This window comes from Lepidochelys kempii, chromosome 14 (assembly GCF_965140285.1).
Source record: "Lepidochelys kempii isolate rLepKem1 chromosome 14, rLepKem1.hap1, whole genome shotgun sequence".
Classification (NCBI taxonomy): Eukaryota; Metazoa; Chordata; order Testudines; family Cheloniidae; genus Lepidochelys; species Lepidochelys kempii.
In genome coordinates, this window is record NC_136393.1 from 16,965,934 (window position 1) to 16,984,323 (window position 18,390).

The 18,390-nt window shown below is 53.4% G+C and overlaps 1 protein-coding gene across 4 annotated transcripts in view; it reads right to left on the reverse strand.

The window, feature by feature from the left end:
• Positions 1–18,390, reverse strand: part of MXRA7 (matrix remodeling associated 7) — a 49,205-nt gene that overhangs the window by 23,183 nt on the left and 7,632 nt on the right. For all 4 annotated transcript variants that reach the window (XM_073310435.2, XM_073310434.1, XM_073310437.2 and 1 more), the window contains exon 2: positions 2,650–2,710. In XM_073310435.2, the coding sequence (XP_073166536.1) occupies positions 2,650–2,710 (61 nt within the window). The remainder of the gene's footprint in view (positions 1–2,649; positions 2,711–18,390) is intronic.

Sequence of the window (18,390 nt, forward strand, 5' to 3'; positions counted from 1 at the left end):
GTGGCCGCCTATTGCTAATGTGGCAGGTACTGCCATGCAGGCGGCCTGTAGCAGGCACCATGCACGGAGCCTTGTGCTGCAGGGACTGGGGCAGCGCAGACAACCCAGAGCAGGAGGAGGGGGTGCTTTTTCCAGGTGTGAGAAGATAGGGAAGAGCCGTGAGCCCCTCAACACTGACCCCACTAGCCAGTGAAAGTGGGGGGCCAATGGCCAATAGAGGGACTCCTAATTCAGCCCCACTCCAAGCATGGGTTTGCCATAGCTCTGACTCCTTGGTAGCACAGGTTCCAAATCCCAGCGTCATTAGCCCAGGCTGACCTCCTCCTGAGAGACTGGTGGCTCTCTTACAGTTTTGAACAACAGACTGGTTGCAAGAGCAGCTGCAGTTTGCCACAGGATACTGGGCCCAGACTCCCCTCCCCATCCCTTGTGTGGCCTGCTGTGTGCCCTCTCCCACCCCAGAGGCAGCTGCATTTCAGACAGTAGAACTGAAGGTCTACAGGAGATTAAGGGAATTTGTCAGGATAAAAGGCAACACAGTTGAGTGGCATGTGCCCTAGACTGGGAGTCAGGACACCTGAGTTCTAATCACAGCTCCGCCACCCACTGGTTGTGTTCCCCTGGGGCAAGTCAGGCCAGCTCGCAGTGCCAGGCTCTGTCCCACACACTCCCCTCTCTACGAAACGGTGATAGCGGCTCCCTGCCTTGAAGGTGCATTGCAAGGATTAGCATCTGTCATAAGCCTCCTGCGCCAGAGGGATTGTGACGGGGGCTGCAAAGGCTAGCAAGGAAGTGGGACAGGGAGGAGGGATTCTTACCACCCCGGCCCCCCCCAGGATGGAGGCTATAAGCCATCACATTGACCGTGGTGCTGCTGTGGGACAGTCTCCTGGTCAACACACACACACTTGCCTGCCATCATCTAGTTTGGGGTAGGGGAGAGGGGGGAAGAGTTATGAGCAAGGTTCCTGTGTTGTTGTCCCAATTAATCTATTAATCATTTTCTAATAAAGTCATTGACGAATCAGTTAAACACAGCTCTAGCTAAACCCTCTGGAGATCCCTGGTGCCTTCAAGGAGCTTTTTGCCAGGCTTTGTTCTCGTGTTATGCCAACGGCTGGAAGCAAAAGGCGCAGCACATCTGTCATCAGGATGTGGAGGGAGCTGCTGGGGTGAAACCAATATAAGGAGAAGGGAGGTGAGAGGAACCCACGAGAGCCGCCGTCGAGCTGGTGTGCCACACGCAGTCTTAAAAGGATTAAGCCCCGGGAGGGGGCAGCTGCATTCATACATTGCTGGCCTGTCCTCAGCTCTCCATCCTCTCTGCAGTGTGGAACCCAGTAGCAGCATGGCTCATCCTGGTCCCCTCCCCCTCCCCACCCACCCCCACCCAGGGCCTGCCAGGCTGCCGCCGCAATGACAAATGCCAGTGATGCTATCTGTTCTTTGTGCTCCGCTGACTCTAGCCCAACCCAGCGAATTAATAGCTCAATAATCAGGAGGAAGAGGAAGCTGTCAGCTGCTGAGGGGAGCTAATCCCCAGCCTTCCCCCCAGAGGCTTGCAGCTGAGCAGCTTCCAGGCCTTGCTGACCAGGGGCTATATTTATAGCAAGTGACAGCCTTGCCCTGGTCCCCCAGCATTGTCCTAGAACAGGCCCTCCCACCCCAGACTCTGTGCCTGGCACACAATGAGCAGGGCGAAGAATGCCCAGGCCATTGCATTCCTGCAGCCCTCCCTTCTCTTTCCACTCTCTCTGCCAGCTGGGAATTTAAAGGGACAGAGACCTCAAGCCTCATTCTTGCTGGGACAGAGTTTTTAAGTTGACGAAGGTGTAAATTGATTGGGTTCTGATCTCAATGGCAGAGTTCTGTGGTGGTCCCCTCAACTGGTGAGGTTGCCATTTGTTTCATGTTACCCCAGGTCTGTGCTTTCTATTAAGTCCTCTGTCCCCGCCCTCCCACCACACTGTCTAGCCCACAACTCTCCTGGATTCTGCCACTGGGGCATTATCATTGCCAAAGTTCCAAGAACAGAGATTTGTCAGCCTGCCGAACGCCCCCCACCACTCCCATGGTCTGATTGTACTGTGCACACTTAAAGTCAGATGCCCCTTGTGTTACTGAAACACTGAGTGTGTTTGCACACAATGTGGGTCTGGTGGAAGCAGGGGCACTGGAACAATGCGTACAGTGGGGTGCTGAGAGCCACTGAAACAAACTGTAAATCCTGTATATCATGGAAACCACTTCAAGACGCGGGTATGGCAGCACCCGCAGCACCCCTAGTTCCAGCACCTATGGGTGGAAGGAAACACACCCCACAAACTGAAAGGTGATCTGTATGGGGGAGGAGAAAAGGGGGTGTCACCTGCCACTCTATTTTTTCAGGGGGCAGCGGCAGATTATTTCTTTATGGAGTATGAAAAAAGGCCCCGCAACGTGCGTTGAGGGGTTTTATACAGTTTTTCCTCCTTGTGTTTCATGACCCTGGACACACTGGCCTTGTCTCCCATTTTGCCTAGAACTCTAGAAGAGGGAAATTTCACTCTCAGTATTCAGGAGCTTCCAGCTCAGACCCAAGCTGGCCCTTGGCAAGGTGGCACTATCTACGTCCTCTCTCCCACCAGCTGCTGCATCGCCAGCACTTACCATCGTCCAGCTCTGGTTCCTTCACCACCAGTCTCTCTTTTTCCCAGGCTTGATCTTCCTCCTGGAGAGAATGAAGAGCAGAGCAGTTCAGAGGGGAGAACAGTGTGTGGAGCAAACGGAGCTCCCCGAGGCGGCATGGTTCGGTGAATCAGACAATGGACTGGGACATGGCAGACTTGGGTTCAATTTCTGGCTCTGCCATTTGGCTGCTGGGTGAGCCTTGGGCAAATCATTTCCCCTCTGTGATTCAGTTTCCCCATCTAAAATAGGGGTAATGATACTAACCTGCATAGAGATCTATGGATGAAAAGAGCTAGTTTTTATTAATAAGATTATATATTACACACACACTACAGTAAAAGAACATTATGGTTGCCTGTGCATCCTTAATTTGCCCTCTCCCTTGTGCACATACATTATGATACAGTCTTTAATTATGTTGTCACATGCTGTATTTTCCACAGGACCCCTGCCCTATTTGTTGCCCAGGACGGACAGTGCTCATTTAATGATCCGCTATTCAGTATTTTCTCTTCATTATGTTTTCTCTTCATTATTCCATGCGTGGCCCTACGTCTTATTTACAGCACACAATTCAAATCCTGATCTGAAGGGAGAGTTATTGATTTTCTAGGGCACTACAGTATCCGAGTGCTCCACAAACGTTTGTTTATCTTTGTGGCGCTCCCGTGAGATGAGCCATCACCTGTTTTCTCACAGTACTTGGCATATTCAGGCACCGCTCCTAGTGCTTTCAGGTGCAGTTGAGCATACTCACGCTTTTGCAAGTCAGACCCTGGCTTCTTGTGAGCTCTTCCCCACCCACAACCTTCTTCTTTCCACTCCACTAGTTCCCAGTCCCAGTCTCCCCTAGTCTAATCTCAGCCCCCTCGCCCATTTCCCTCCTTGGCTTCCAGTCCCAATGTCTTTGGCCAGCCACCCTCATTTCCTCCCAGTCTTCACCCAACTCCCAGTTTCCGTCTCGTTCCCCTCCATCAGCTGCCCCTCCATTAGCTTCCAGTCCCCCCTGTGTCTCCCAGGTCTGGCTCTTATCCACTCTGCATTTGATTCAATCAGCTTCCTCCTCCACATGATGTTATGTAGAAGCATCCTCTAATTTCCTATGCCTGATCTAGATCCAGCAAGGCCCAGAAGTCAGGAATTGCAACGGCAGGGAAAGTCCTCCTCAATGCCAGGTTGGTGCCTTTTCAGCGAGGATGGACTCTTCTGGGAATTAAGCTGCAAGGCATAGCAGAGACTTGATAGAGCATTAGCAAATTGCGAGTTTTCAAAAGCTTATTACTTGACCAAATGCAGGCAATTTTCACAGGTATGTCAAAAGGCACATCCCTGATACAAAGGCCGCCTCCCTGCCTTTCAAGACCCTGCTCCAACACATGTGGGTGCTAGAACATACTTCAGCCCAAACTATTAAACTTTGGTAAAGACGTAAGCAACGGAACCCAGAGTCTTGTAAAGGGAAGAGTCTGGCAACTCTAACAATCTGCAGGGGTAGGAGCACTGCCAGCTCCATCCTTGGCCCACGGCGCGAAATGAGCCCAGCCTCTCGGTCCTACAGGCCAGCTCCATCCTTGGCCCACGGCGCGAAATGAGCCCAGCCTCTCGGTCCTACAGGCCAGCTCCATCCTTGGCCCACGGCGCGAAATGAGCCCAGCCTCTCGGTCCTACAGGCCAGCTCCATCCTTGGCCCACGGCGCGAAATGAGCCCAGCCTCTCGGTCCTACAGGCCAGCTCCATCCTTGGCCCACGGCGCGAAACAAGCCCAGCCTCTCGGTCCTACAGGCCAGCCCAGGGCTAACAACTAAACCGCAAAAAGGAATAATGAACAAGCAGCATCTCATTTTTTAAAATTTACCATGGGGCAGGATCCAAAATCCGTGGCACCTCAGAGAGGGCTGTAAGGGGCCACGGTTATTGGGGTGGGGGCATGGGGAAGAAAACTGCCCCGGACTTTGATCAGGATACTCTCCATGGAGGATGGGCTGGAAAAAGGGAGAAGAAAACTACAGTCTTCTTCCTCCAAAATCATAGTGATGCCTCCAGAGTGTCTCCCATCCTCTCTCCAACACACACACACACGAGTCTAGTACTCAGATTCTGCAATGCACATCAGAAAGGCAGCAGGCAGAGTGTTCTCTCTCTGTCTCCCCAGTACTGGCAAGGAGACTCGCAGTTTGTCAGAATCCAGAGGGTGCGCAGTCCTGGCTCCTGCCTCCACCCCGGCTCGTCTGGCTTCCCACGTTTGAGTCAAAACGATCGCTCCTTCACAGCTGCCCCAGCTTGCTGGGGGTGCACAGGGCAGGGGCTGGGTCTGTGTGCGAGCAGAAAGAGCCAGGAGAAGCTGCCATGCTCAGTTAGGGAGGAAGGGGGTTGAGAAGCCACATGGGAGAGGAGACAAGGAGAACCAAGATGGCTGGGAGGGCCGACTCGCTGAGTCACGGGCAGGCGTTGTGCAGGTGAACTCAGTCAGCAATGCAGAGATGAAAGGCAGGACAGGAGCTGCCCCCTTGCAGAACAGGCCAGTGGAGTTTCTCAGCACAGTTTTATAATAAACATCAGGAATTTGGGTTGTAGCCCAGAGCCCAGGACCGGGCACGTTATGTCATCAGCGGGGAATGAGCATTATTCACGGCCATTTGGGCTCCTCTTGCACCTCCGGTCCCTGGGTCGCGGACAGCCCACACGCCCATCATCTCTCACACATTCTACCACAGCTATTTTGGTCCACACTTCCAAAAATGGAAGCTCCCTTTCACTCTCCATTCATCTCTTCCCAGGCCAGCATGGTTGGGGGCGGAGCGATGGATGGGGGAGCCCACAGAGCCCTTTCTTTTATGAACAGTGGTGGAAAGAATGTCAGCAGCATTGCCGGGAGGGCAACTCGGCTCAGGTGCTGAGCCTTAGGCTGGCACTGGCATAAGCCAGCTGGCTAGCACTGCCCTGGGACTCCTGGGAGCAGTTCCTTCGCAAAGTCACACTCTCTCAGTTAGCAATGAAGCTGCAGAGGTGCCTAGGAGGAGCTCCCCATGCCTGTGTGCAGATGGGCATATTTTTGGGAAGGGATAGTAGGTGGGGAGAGAAGCAGGCTCAGTGGTCAGATTTCCAGGTAGTCCTTGGGAGCTCCCCCTGGCCTGCATTGCACAGGAGGGCACCAACAGTGTGGAAAATCCTCTCAACCAGGAGCTGTGGGTCCCACCAAGCCCAGCAGGACATCCTGAGGCTCTGGGTCCCGCCAGAGTCTGTAGTCCCATAACTCCTCATGCAGAAGAATTTCTCAGCTCCAGTACAGGTGAAGAATTATCTACAGCAGGGAACAATGAGAGTTTTTGAATCCAGCCCAGCATCCTTAGAGCCGGCAGCAGACCAACTCAGGCTCCCATTAGGAAGAGGGTAATACCCATCTGAGCACAGCCCCATCCCTCCCTCTCTGCATGCTGGGGTGCAACGTTATCCTGCGTGAACTGCGTTGAGACAGAAGTGAGAGCTCCCATCTGTCAGCATCAGGAAACCCCAGACCTGGGAAGTGCATGGTGCTGTACATGGGGAGGGTTAGAAGGGACTACAAGGGTCCTCTAGTCTACCCCCCAGGGTCTTATCCTGGCTACTCATTTTGTCCATTTCAACCTTTACACGCCCACTCTTGATTCCCTACCACTCACTACACACCTTAGCTGAGCCAGCCCCCCCTCCTATCTCCAAGATCCCCGCACTTTCACAGGGGCAACTCCAGAATAAATACAGACTGTGGGCAGTGGAGTGATTATTCCGGAATAAAGAATTATTTTTGGACTCTGGAACATGCCAGGGCATTTTTACTAACACATGCAATTCTACACTTGCATTCAAGGCATGACTGCACATGTACAGGGCCTGTGAGGTCATGCTGCATGGAGGATCCCAAAATGACATCCTCTGTGCATGTTCAGGGCCCAGATGGAATCATCCTGTGAGCACAGCTGGTCAGGAAGACGTATTCAGGGCTTACATGGGCACATAGTGCAGGTGTTGCGTACATAGACGGCACCCCACTGTTTGGAATGCAGCGCCCACATGGGAATGGTTATGCCCATAAGTTTCCCCGTGTAGACAAGCCCTTACCCACCCCAGGTAGAGGGCAGCCAGCCAGGAAGCAAACATTAACTCAGCTCCTCAGCGGGTGCAGCTCCATGGGAGTCAGGAGAGCTACGGTAGCTTACAGCAGCCGAGGATGTGGCCTGACGGTTTTCATGGCCACCACTGTGCTTCGGAAATTACTCTGCGCCTCTGACAGCAAATCTGCTACCCTTGGACTCCTGGGTGCACTTCGGATTGACAGGACAGGCTTCTTAACCCACTTCCATAGCTAGATCTGTGACCCAGTTCAAGGGCCTTGGTGCTTTGCATTACTTGCCAACTCATTAACGTGGGGAAGAGACCTCTGCCGGATAGCAGAGCCATTGGCCTGTGTGCAGTCTATAAGCAGTGACTCTATACCCCGAAGCCTCGCTCCTCTTTATGAAGTAGTTGGCATCTCTGTGCAGCCAAGAACCTCCCAGCTTTTAATCACCCAACCACGTGGGCTTTGCCCCTCTGCAGCTGGCATTAGCTTGGAACAATACATGACTCGGGTAGCATGGCTCTCTCATGTCAGCGCAGTTACCATGGTTCACAGGCAGCCCCAGCAGCAACCCTGCCGCCAGGCCCGGGCCCACCCAGAACTTGGTTCACTGTGCTCGAATGGACTTTTCAGAAGAGCCCTAAGGGGAGGGCAATCCCACACTCCCACCCCTCTTGGGATTGCCTCTGCCCATTTCTAAAGCTGTCGTCGTGGACTCTTATTTGGATACACACAGGCCTGATCACAAAAGCGCGAGAGATGCTGCAGCATCTGGACTGTTGTGGCAAACCCCAATAAAGCGAGCCCATGGCAGAGAGAGCCCGTGGGCACGTCTAACTAACCAACCCTTGGAGTTACCAGCCTTTGTATTAGACAGGTAAACCCCATAACGGACTTGCAGATCCACCCGCCCACCCCACTGCTCCATTTCTGGGCCTCTCCTGAGCACAGACTGACCTTCAAGCTCAGAGGCAACACGTGGGGGAGGAGGCACGTGGGGTCACATGTCCCCTCACCCCTCCAGATTTCTGCCAGGGTTTGTATGCCCTGCCCTGAACCCTGCTACATACCATCAGAACCTTGAAATTGTGCCCCCCACCTCCCCATCAACAATCATGCGTCGTCTCTGTTTCATTGGTGAATACCAAGCTGAGACCTAAAAAGCTTGATTCACTTGTGACCCAAGCCAGAATTTGGACCCAAGGAGCCAAATGAACCTACAGTCAAGAGTTTTTCAACGGCATGAACAAAGGCGGGTCCAAGCTAAAAGGACTGGCTCCTAAGGGCCCACGAAAGCAGCTGGAAGTATACCTAAGGCAAAGGCATCACGGCTGTTCCAAGGCTTGGCCTGTCTAGATTTCCTGGCAGGGTGATAAGAACCGCTCCCCTAGATGCCAGTGCACTGAGTCTTGGCTAGCAGGCTGCAGGAGGAGTTTGGAGAGGAGAGGCACGCAGCCTCTTACCCAGTCAGCACTTGCAGGGTCTGTGTGACAGACTCGCCTCCCCTGGACAGCTGCTCATTCCAGAGGGTCTTTGCAGCCCTTCAGCCACCTGCCAACATGCCCAGCCTGGTACAGAGCTCAGTGCTGCCTGTTTGCTGAGAGCCCTGCCAGCTTCGGAAGCGGAGCTGCGCAGCCATTTGTTTAAATCCTGCCCAGCCCTATTTCCTACCTGCCCCGCCAACCCTTCACGCCACAAACTCTTCTCCCTGACTTTGACAGTACTGCACCTAGCAGAGAGCCGATGCTAACACAGGGGAAGGGATACAGAGCCACTGTGTCCAATTTGCTTCACAACAGGCAGGACCAGGCCGAGACCTGCAGCACCCTCCCAGCTGCAGGCTAGAAGAGAGGCTCACAAAGGTGTCAGCGTTGGGATGGGAGGGGATAACGGGGATGTGTCCCCATCCGCCCTCCCCACGCCTCTCTCAGGGAGTTTCGTATGAGCACTCCCTGCCTCTGAGGAGACATGCCAACATGCCGAGTGAGAGCTACAGTCCCCAGCTAGGGGTGGGGGGGAATACCGGGGGAGAGCATCTCAAGCCACCGGAGCAACAGCTCTCCCCTTCGCACTGTGTAGCCCCTGTGACAAGATGGGAGGCAGGGAGAGGGGGATACTGGCAGCTGAAGGGGCTCGGGAAGTGCAGCTTGTAGCCCCACAGTGGAGAGGGGAGCTCCATGACAGATGGGACTCAGTGACAGAGGCCTGAGGACACTCCTACTGCCCCAGGAGGGTATGGGGAGTGCATGGAGGCCTTCAGGGCAGGGGAACAAAGCCAGTAGATAGGGCGGGGGGGGGGGGGGGGGGGTTAGTGAGGCGAAAGTGGGAGTAGCTGGTGGGTTTGGTGCCCTTCCTTGCTGCCCCAAAGTGCTTACAATCTAAATGGACAAGACCACAGGGTGGAAGAAAGGGAGGATTATGATCCCCCTATACAGGTGGGGAATTGAGGCACAGAGTGGCTAAGTGACTTGCCCAAGGTCACGCAGGGAGTCAGAGACATTACAGGACTGCTCCACGTCCATAGGGATGTAAATAGTTAGCTGACAGAGAAGGGACCAGCAGATGGTGCACTATAATATCTGGCACAGCTCCTGGGTTTTTGCAGGACGAATGAAACTGGTTGTTGTTATGCTCCAACAGCAGCTTTGGCTTCCTTTGTGCAGCTCTTGACACTGAGCTTTTAACCTGCCAGGAACTGAACCGAGAGCTCCTGAATCCCAGTGTAGAATAATCAGCTCATGAAAAGGGTTCACTCCAGACCCCATTCACTTCCCAAAGTGTGAAATAGAGGGATGGGGCTTCACCCTGCTTTCAGAGCGGGCGGCTGCCCGGCCTGGACACTGCAGATGCAGACGGGGTTTGGTTTTTAACCCCAGCCGAGCCCTGAGTGTGACTGAGGCTCCAGGACCTGTGGAAGCCTAACCAACTGCAGCAGCTCCGGCAGGCAGACAGCCCAGCCAGCCCAGGCTCTGCGCAAAGCTGGGCCCTGAGCTCTGCCCAGTTGGAAAGCGGCCAGGGGGAGGTGCAGGGAGACATTTTAGGGACATCAGGGCAAGCTGCCCCTCCAAGCAAAGGGAGCATTAGAGTTGGGAGAAGGGGACGCATCAGCTGGCAGCAGAATCCGAAGCACCCTGGCTAGGTGAGCCCATAAACCCTGTGCTCTCCTGGCCTCTCCTCTCCCCACAATTCGCTGGCTGCATCAACAAGCACAGGCTCCTAGGGAGGACACCTCCCCGCAGTGAAAAGTCCTGCTTGCCTTAGGGAGGCAGGACACAGCGATAATTATCTGGGAGCATCTGGAGGACAGTTACACATGCAGTTCGGGCCAGCTGCTGTAACAGACAAAGATCACGTCACTGCAGGCTTAACGACAGACCTCATTATGCAGCAGCTGCCCAGTGCCAAAGACATAGTTCAGCCACCCTGGCCGATGCAGCCCTCAGTGACCCCTGCCTGCTCCTGCTACCTCTGCCATACCTGGCCCATTCTACAGCACCTCCCCTGCTGGTGCCTTCAAGCAAAAACACTGCAGTGAAATGCCTTCTCTTTCAGAGTCTCTGAACACTTTGCAGACAGTCACACCTCACAGCACACATGGGAGGGGTGGGAGTTATGACGACACCCCAGGAGACAGGCACAGAGAGGTTAAGTCACCCACCTGAGGTCACAGAGTGTCAGCTTTCCAGCTGGGAACAAAACCCAGCATCCTGACTCCCAGCATCACCGCAAAACAAGGCCACTTTCCAACACAACCCTCCAAAAACAAAAGGGTAGCATAGCATGCTTCCAAAGGCAGTCTTGCCAACCCCAAACGTGAAAAATACTCTCAATCAGGCACCCCCAAAACCACAAGGTTGGCTTAAAAATCATGAGATTTACAAATAATAATAAAAATAACCAAAATTATTTGTTATTTGCCTTCTGGTGTTTGAACCTTTAGGATGAACTTAGGTCATCCGAGCTTGAAACTTCCTTTCCTGGAATTTTTTAAATAACAGCTGAGCTTCTCATGTATTCACATGACTCCAGCAGCTGGGGCTTTAAGAAAAACACCAATTATTATGAGATTTGCAATCAAATCCCAAGAATGCTGCAATGCTGAAAAAAGTTAAGAGCTTGGCCTTTAACTGAATTAAGAACAGGCAGGATGGTCCAGAGGTGGTAGCTAGGCTGTCCTGCGTTCTAGTCCTGGCTCTGCCAGTCTGGGGCCTTGAAGTCTGCTAGGGACTTTGCTATTGATCTGATGTGGAAGACAGTCAGGATACATGATAGGTGGCAGTGTAAAACCTTAAGATAGACAAGTCACACCACCTCCTGCCTCAGTTTCCCTACCTGTAAAATCAGGATAACAATAGCGATCTACCCACCTCCCACTCGTGGTGAGACTGACTTAATACCTGTAGAGTGCTTTGAATGCACCCAACTGTTAATGATTAGCCCACTCAAAGTCCTAACCCCTGGACCAGGAAGTGAGAGAGAGAGGAAATGGGAAGGATCAGAAAAAGAGACTGTCAGGAGGGAGGCCCAGCTCACTCTCTGCTATACAAGTCTGTCCCCTCACTCCACCCCCCACCCATTGGCAAAGTCATATCATAATCTGTTTTTAAACTCAATGCTGGACAATGCAAGCCATTACCTCACCTCTTCCCATTTCCTCTGTGCAGCCCAAACCCTCCCTGCGAGGAGCTCCCTCAAGCCCAAGTCTCCCCTCCCTTTAGCAAAGGGGGCAACCGAAATCTGGCCAAGTGGGCTGGTGCGTCTAGCTGCCCTTCGTTGTTGGGAGGCGAAGCTTCAGTTTCCCCAGAGTGGCTGGGGCAGAACAGCGTGTCTCTTACCCTGGCAGGAGGAGGGAGGAGCGAGTAGCCAGCCTCCAGGAGAGGGGAGGGAAAGCGTGTGCTTTGGAATAACTACCCAGGCCCCACGCAGACGTGAGTAACACATTGCCATTTATGGCTGCACTTTCTGATCCAAGCCTGATGCAAGACATTGCAAGAGTGAGAAAGAAAGGGGCAGAGAGGAGAGGGAATAAAAAAGAAGAGCCGAGAGAAAAGGGGGAAAGAAGGGACTTCTTCTCTGCAGAGTTTGGCCGAGCAGATGGTCACCACACAGAACATCCCCTCTGACCCAAATCACACCACTCAGCCTCGTTTGTGCATCTAGGAAAGCAGCTGTTACAGCATAAAACCTCCTTGCTCCCCCATGAAATAATCCTGGCCAGTGAGGCTCTGAGGGGCCAAGAAAGGACATGCCATGCGAGCCACCTCAGGCCTGGCTGCAATTCAGTGTATAAATGCCCCCTCCACCCCTTCCCCATCACCAGCTCAGCGCTGCCCCCGTCCCAAGCCCATGTAGCCGGGGAGTTCCAGTTCTCCCATGCACCAAGAAACAGCTGCAGAAGCAAGTGGGCAGCTGCCTCGGGCAGGGAACCCCACTGGGGCTATGGGGCAATATTCTTCCCTTCTAGCCCATAGGGAGACATCAAATTCTGCCTTGCCCAGCCCAATTGTGCCCTGCCAGGCAAAAATATACATGTCTCCATCGGCTGGGTGAAAAGGCTGGTGTGGCGGTGGAGAGGTCATGGCGGGGGAGTTTCTGAGGGGATGAGGGTAGAGGACAGAATGAGGAGAGGCAGGTCCTCGGTGCCCTGGACCCGTTTCACATCCCGATTTGCAAGTGACCCAGCCACTCCGCCCCACATCCCATCTCATAGAATCATAGAATATCAGGGCTGGAAGGGACCTCAGAAGATCATCTAGCCCAACCCCCTGCTCAAAGCAGGACCAATCCCCAATTTTTGCCCCAGATCCCTAAATGGCCCCCTCAAGGATTGAACTCACAACCCTGGGTTTAGCAGGCCAATGCTCAAACCACTGAGCTATCCCTCCCCCCCAAACTCAAGGACACTCAACCAGGACACTCAAACAGCTCCTGTGTTAGGCGTATGTACGGAGAAGAGGGGGAAGACACGGGGTGGGGGATGTGCTTTCGGGTAAGGCAATCATGTGCATTAGAGGGTGAAGGGACCGGGCAAAGCTGCCCTCCGGTTGGGAGCAGGTGGGAGAAAGGTACCAACCCTAGCTCGCACCCCTGGGATGGAGACCCAGCACCGCAGGCCTCTCCCCAGGCAGGGCCCAGCCAAATAGTCGCCTGGTTCCAGCAGACGAAAGCACGAGGACTCCAGGACTCCATGCAATGAAACACGTTGCCGGCTGCAGCTTGGCTCTTCGAAGTGGAAATCCCGGACATGGCTGGAGAGTGGGTGAATTTGAGCGTTTGAGGGGAGCAGGGCCTCTCGGGCCAGGGGCTGAGGGGCTGTTTTGGACAGGGCAGCGTTCTTGAGCCTGGCACTTTCCAAACCTGGCCCGGGGGAGCTGTCAATTATTTCAGAGGGGGAAGCAGCAGTGCAGATAGCTCCCCTGCCTGCCAAAGCTATTCACAGCTGTGGTGGCATGAGATGGAGTCGAGGGCCACCAGGGAGTCAGAAGGGCAAGGTCAGCCAGTTCTCCTGCTGCACCGGCCATTCCCTTCGGCCAAGACAGCACTTTGCTGTGGCTAGATCCTGAGGTAATGGAGGGCGGAGAGTTGGGCTGGGCCGTACATAGCGGTGGTTGACACTATGACTGGATGTCTCTTTTCCGCCTCTCATTTCTAGGATCACGAGACCAGAGCTGTGTGAAGCCCAGACCTTGGGCCAGACCTGGGGACCTAGACCATCTTGTGAGCCACATTCGGTTCCGCTGTGGGTGAGAGACAGGGGGCAGAGGCACTGGCTGGCCGCTGGCGACTGAGGAGTTAATCCTCAGTTCAGTCACCCCTTCCCCTTGCCCAAGTGCTCAAAGGAAGGGCAATGAAGTGGGGCTTAGGGTGCCAATAAATACCTTTGGGAAGGAGGCAGGAGCCATGTTGGGGGTTGAGCTCTAAGCCAGGATGGTTTTGAATTGATCTATTTTTGCTTCCCTGTTACAGACATTCCTGTGGTGGAAGAGCCCTGCCAGTGGCCTCCCCATCCTGCGAGTCCTTCCCGCAGCAGCCGGGGGAAGCCAGGCGCTCATTGTGCTGCCTCTCTGAGATTTAGACTTGAAAGCTGGCGAGAACCTCCCTGCCTTTAGCGGGCTTGACCCTCTCTGAAGAGCAAATCCCTCCATGGCTGGGTGACCTAGCCCACCTCCCACCTACCCGCTGGCTACTAGGTTTAATAAAACTTTCCTAGGGAGAGTCCAACTGCCCGGATGGATTGTTGTTCCTTTGCACCCCCAATCCTCAATAGCCTCCATGCCCCCCTAAGGCCTTATCTGTGTTAGCACTTTCCCCTGGGACTGTCATACTGCTGGTAGGAACGTTGGGAGTGCTAGTGTAGACCAGCTGCCGGCATTTTAACCCTGGGGTCATGCAGACCAGCTCTGGACAGGGGGGCTAAACCCCAGCAGCTGGTCTGTCCTAGCCCCCCCTGCTCACACAGGTGGGGCAGCACCAGGACTAAAATGCTAGTCTAGATAAAGCCCAGATAGGGCTGTAGCCAATCTGCTTTGTAAACCACTTGCTTAAACCACTGGCCCAGCTGACCTCTCCTGCCCTGCTCCCCAGCTCAGCTAGCAACACCACCAGCAATCTCCCCTTCTCCCCTGTGCCATGTGTCCACGACACATTTCCCTGCCTTTGAGAGCCTTTTTCTCCAGGAGAACTGGCTCAGCCTCTCCCCTCCCCGCCTGCCGGTTACTGCCACTGAGCCGCTGCAGCCTGCCAGCCAAGGGGCTTGTGCTCCCGTCGAAGGTGCATCCTGAACTGGCCAAAGGGGCAGGTCCACCCAGGAGAGACTCCATGGCTCAGCACAGAAGGCACTTCTTAGGCTTGTCTCGTTTTTTAGCACTGAACTCTCTGCACACACCGTTCCCTTAGGGCAGACTGGGAACCCTGGGGAACAGGGCTCTCAGGAGCTAGTCACATGCCCTGCCGGCTGCACCTGAGACCCCTGCAGCATCCCAGATGGGGAATTATCGCCAAGGCAGCACCAAGCCCAGGCAGCTCCTTTACAGTCAGATTTCTGGCTGCGCGAATCTCAAGTTATTTATTCCCCTCCCTGCCCGAGGTCTCCGATCTCCCTTGTGAGCTGTGACAGAAGGGCTGCGTCGCAATCAGACTCCTCTGTCTCCTTGGGATGTCTTGTGTCTGTCAGCACCAGGCCCCTGGCTACATTCGCCCTGCAGTTTGCTAAGTCAGTGTAGTCACAGGTTGGGCGGCCGGCCCTAACACCTCCCAACTGTGTTTAAGAAACCAAAGGAGGCTGTGTCTCTAGCGGTTAGAGGGCAGGACTAACCGGTCAGGACTCTAGCAGTTAGAGGGCAGGGAGTCAGCGGGTTCTAGTCCCCCACTGTGTGACCGTGGGCAAGTCACGGCACCTTGATGTGCCTCAGTTTCCCCACCTGTAAAGCTGGGATAAACCTCACCCACTGATTTAAAAGCACTCAATGATTTTTGGATGAAAGGGGCTGTAAGTGCAAAGTATATCCTCCTCTTCCAGGGAAATCCGCAATTGCTATGGCCAATCTGGATTTAAAAGCTTAGCAAGTGGCTAGCAACAAAATTGAATTGGGGAGGGGAGGGGAGTAGTTATACACCCTGGCCCAGTGGAGTAGTTATACAGTAGTCTCATGAACTGGCTAGTGTCTGTGAACCACTGCCCTCTACTGGATGGAATCAGAACGGTCTGACGGGGCATCATAGACCCTATACTGCTAATGAAGATTTTCCTTTAGCCTCAGCAGACTGGGCCTGTGCTTCTTAGAGCAGGAGGATCAGAGTTTTACCCCCACAGCTACCTCCAGGAAGTTCAAAGTGGCTACAGTGAACAACACAGTAACAGCTCTAGAGTCCCCAGAACTGGCACCTCCTCAGAAACACACCCCAGATTTGGGGGAAGACAGGGACATGAGAAAGAGAAAGTGATAGACACATACAAAGGGGAGATAACATTCAGGTCCCGCTTGTGTCCCAAACTTCTGATTTGGAATCCTACAGGAAAAGGCTGAACGTAGTTTTCATAAGCAGCCCATACCAGGCCAGGCAGAATCAGGAGCATGGGATGGAAGGGCAGACACCACACTCCTGCAGCAGCATTCGACGAACCCAAATCTATCCCAAAAGAGCTGCTGATAGCCACTTAAAGCCTGTCTCATGAGACATTATGACAAGGGAAGATCTCATCCCCACAGGTACTGGGGAAGGGAGAAGCATGGCAAGAGCTGGTATTTATGGGATGAATTGGTTACTTCCCAGTGTGGGGGAGGCTGCTGGGTTAATCTCTGTCTGTAGCAGGACAATCATATTTTTAAACACACCAGAGGTCAGAGGTATCCAGAGCCCTTGGATAAGTACTTTGCAGTTTTTATTTTCTTTGGATTCGCATGAAACATTGCAATGCATTGTGGATCAGAGCATGCACATAGTAATAAAGATGCTGGCATGATGCATGCTATGGGGTGGGGGAGAAGGCCTTGCAAAACCTCACTTCACAGGGGAAGGGATTTTCACAGGCAGACAAAATCTCTTTAGTGCTTTCACTATCCTTGTGGTAGCATCTGGACAAGTGCATTTTGTGCCTGAGCGGATAGTTTCCATGCCGATCTTGCAAAGCTGCTGTGACTTCGGCCCCAATCCTGCAGGCTGAACTGAGGGGCTCCACATAGGGCACAGATCAGCATGCAGGACTGAGGCTTGAACCCAGCAGCAGCTGGATTTCCCCATCACACTGAAACTCTGCTCCCTCCTTACAGTTTCTCTCCACCTCTCTCCCTTTGCCCTGTTCAAATCCTGGTCTTAGCTTCCCAAGTGGCTATTCACAAGAGCTACCCCATGCTCAGCTGATGCCAGGGGTAACCGTCACAGCCTCCCAGCCACCCACACAGCAGGGCCATCAGAGCAGCTCAGCTAATATCCGCCCCCAGCCATAAATTAGGGCCTTGTCTGCCTGAAAAGTGATACCCCAGGTGGGAGGCCCGCTGACGTGGCAGGGGAAGTATCAGTTTATCTGGAGAAGAAGGCCAGCATTGTCTTAGCACAGTTCACCTTCCACGTGGCCTGCCCTCTCACAGCCTGGGCTCCCTGCAAGAAGCCCAAGGCTGATCACTGCTCTGCAGTCTTAGTGCCATTGTTTGCTCGGGCCGACAGGCGGTTTCTAGTGCAAGGCGCTTGGACCTGGTGGTTAACCCTCTGCAGGACGGGCTTGATCCAAAGCCCACTGAAGTCACTGGAAAAAAACCTCCCCTTGACTTCAGTGGGCTGTGGATAAAGCACTGGGTGGGCTGGAGATCACTGAGCCCACCCTCACCCAGAGGTACCCAGGAAAGGAGATTGTTTACCTTCCCCATATCTGTAACCGCAGGAGATCTCTGTCCTGTGATGGCTCCTACCCAGAGACATTCAGACACCCTCTCTGCTGCTTCATGGAAAACAACCCCTTTAAAAGGCTGTTCTGCCAGGGTTGTCTGTCTCCCCCCCACCCACACCTCTTCCCTATTTTGGTTTTTGTTACCAGGGCTGCTCACACAGGAAAATTGAAAAGGGCAGTTTTTCTGGGAGGACCAGGGCTTTGTAACATTTCTCTCTCACCTCGGACAACAGCCCTGAGGCTTTCCTTAGAACAGACAGCAGGGGAGGAGCATTCCCTAGTGACTAGGGCACTGGATTGGGAGTCAGGAGACCTGGGCTTTATTCCCATCTTTGCCACCAGACCTGCTGGGTGAAATTGGGCAACTGACTTCCTGTCTCAGCCTCTGTTTCCCCTCCCACCCTTTGTCTATTTGGATTATGAGCTCTCCAGGGCAGGAACTCTCTCTTTGTAGGTGTTTTGTACAGTGCCTGGTACTGTAATAAGAATAGAATTGGGATTTTCAGATTAAGTTTCTCACAGGAACCAGACTGGTCAATTTCAAAGATGGCTTGGTCTGGTTCTCACACTCAGAAAGAACTCATGATATAAACTCATCTTGTGTTAATGGAGCTGACAGCATGACCAGGGGGTGTTTATCCGAGAGCAGACGATTAGACACCAATCAAAAATCAAGTACTTTGGCAGGATCAGTTTTTAATCAAAGGAAGGGGGAAATGTTACTGGTGATTAAAGAAGTCAGGACTCCAGGGTTCTCTTCCCCGGCTGTGCCGCTCACTTGCTTTGTGAGCTCAGGCAAGTCACTTCACCTCAGTCTTTGGTGTCCCCATCTGTGAAATGAGTCTGAATCCTTACCTGTTTCACAGGTTGGTTGCAAAAATGAATATGTTCATAACATGCTTTGAGATCCTTCCACAAAGGTGCTAGGGGAGTGCTGAGCATTCTATTCACCTGGGGCCGAATCCTGAAAAGTGCCGAGTACTGCACATTGCCATTGACCTCAGTAGGAGTCGAGAATGTTCAGCACCTTACAGGACGGGGCAGCTTGTAAGAATCTGCTTTAGAACAGAGCCATTTTGCTCCCTCACTTCCAATACGTCCCAGTTCTCAGGATCCTGCCAGCAAAGCAGATTGTGACAGCCAAAATGATAAAACCACCTGGAGCAGTTATCTGCCCTGCTGGCAAGGATCTGATCCCTTTTGTTCACTCAGTGCTGGCCTCAGCTTCTCTGTTAGGATC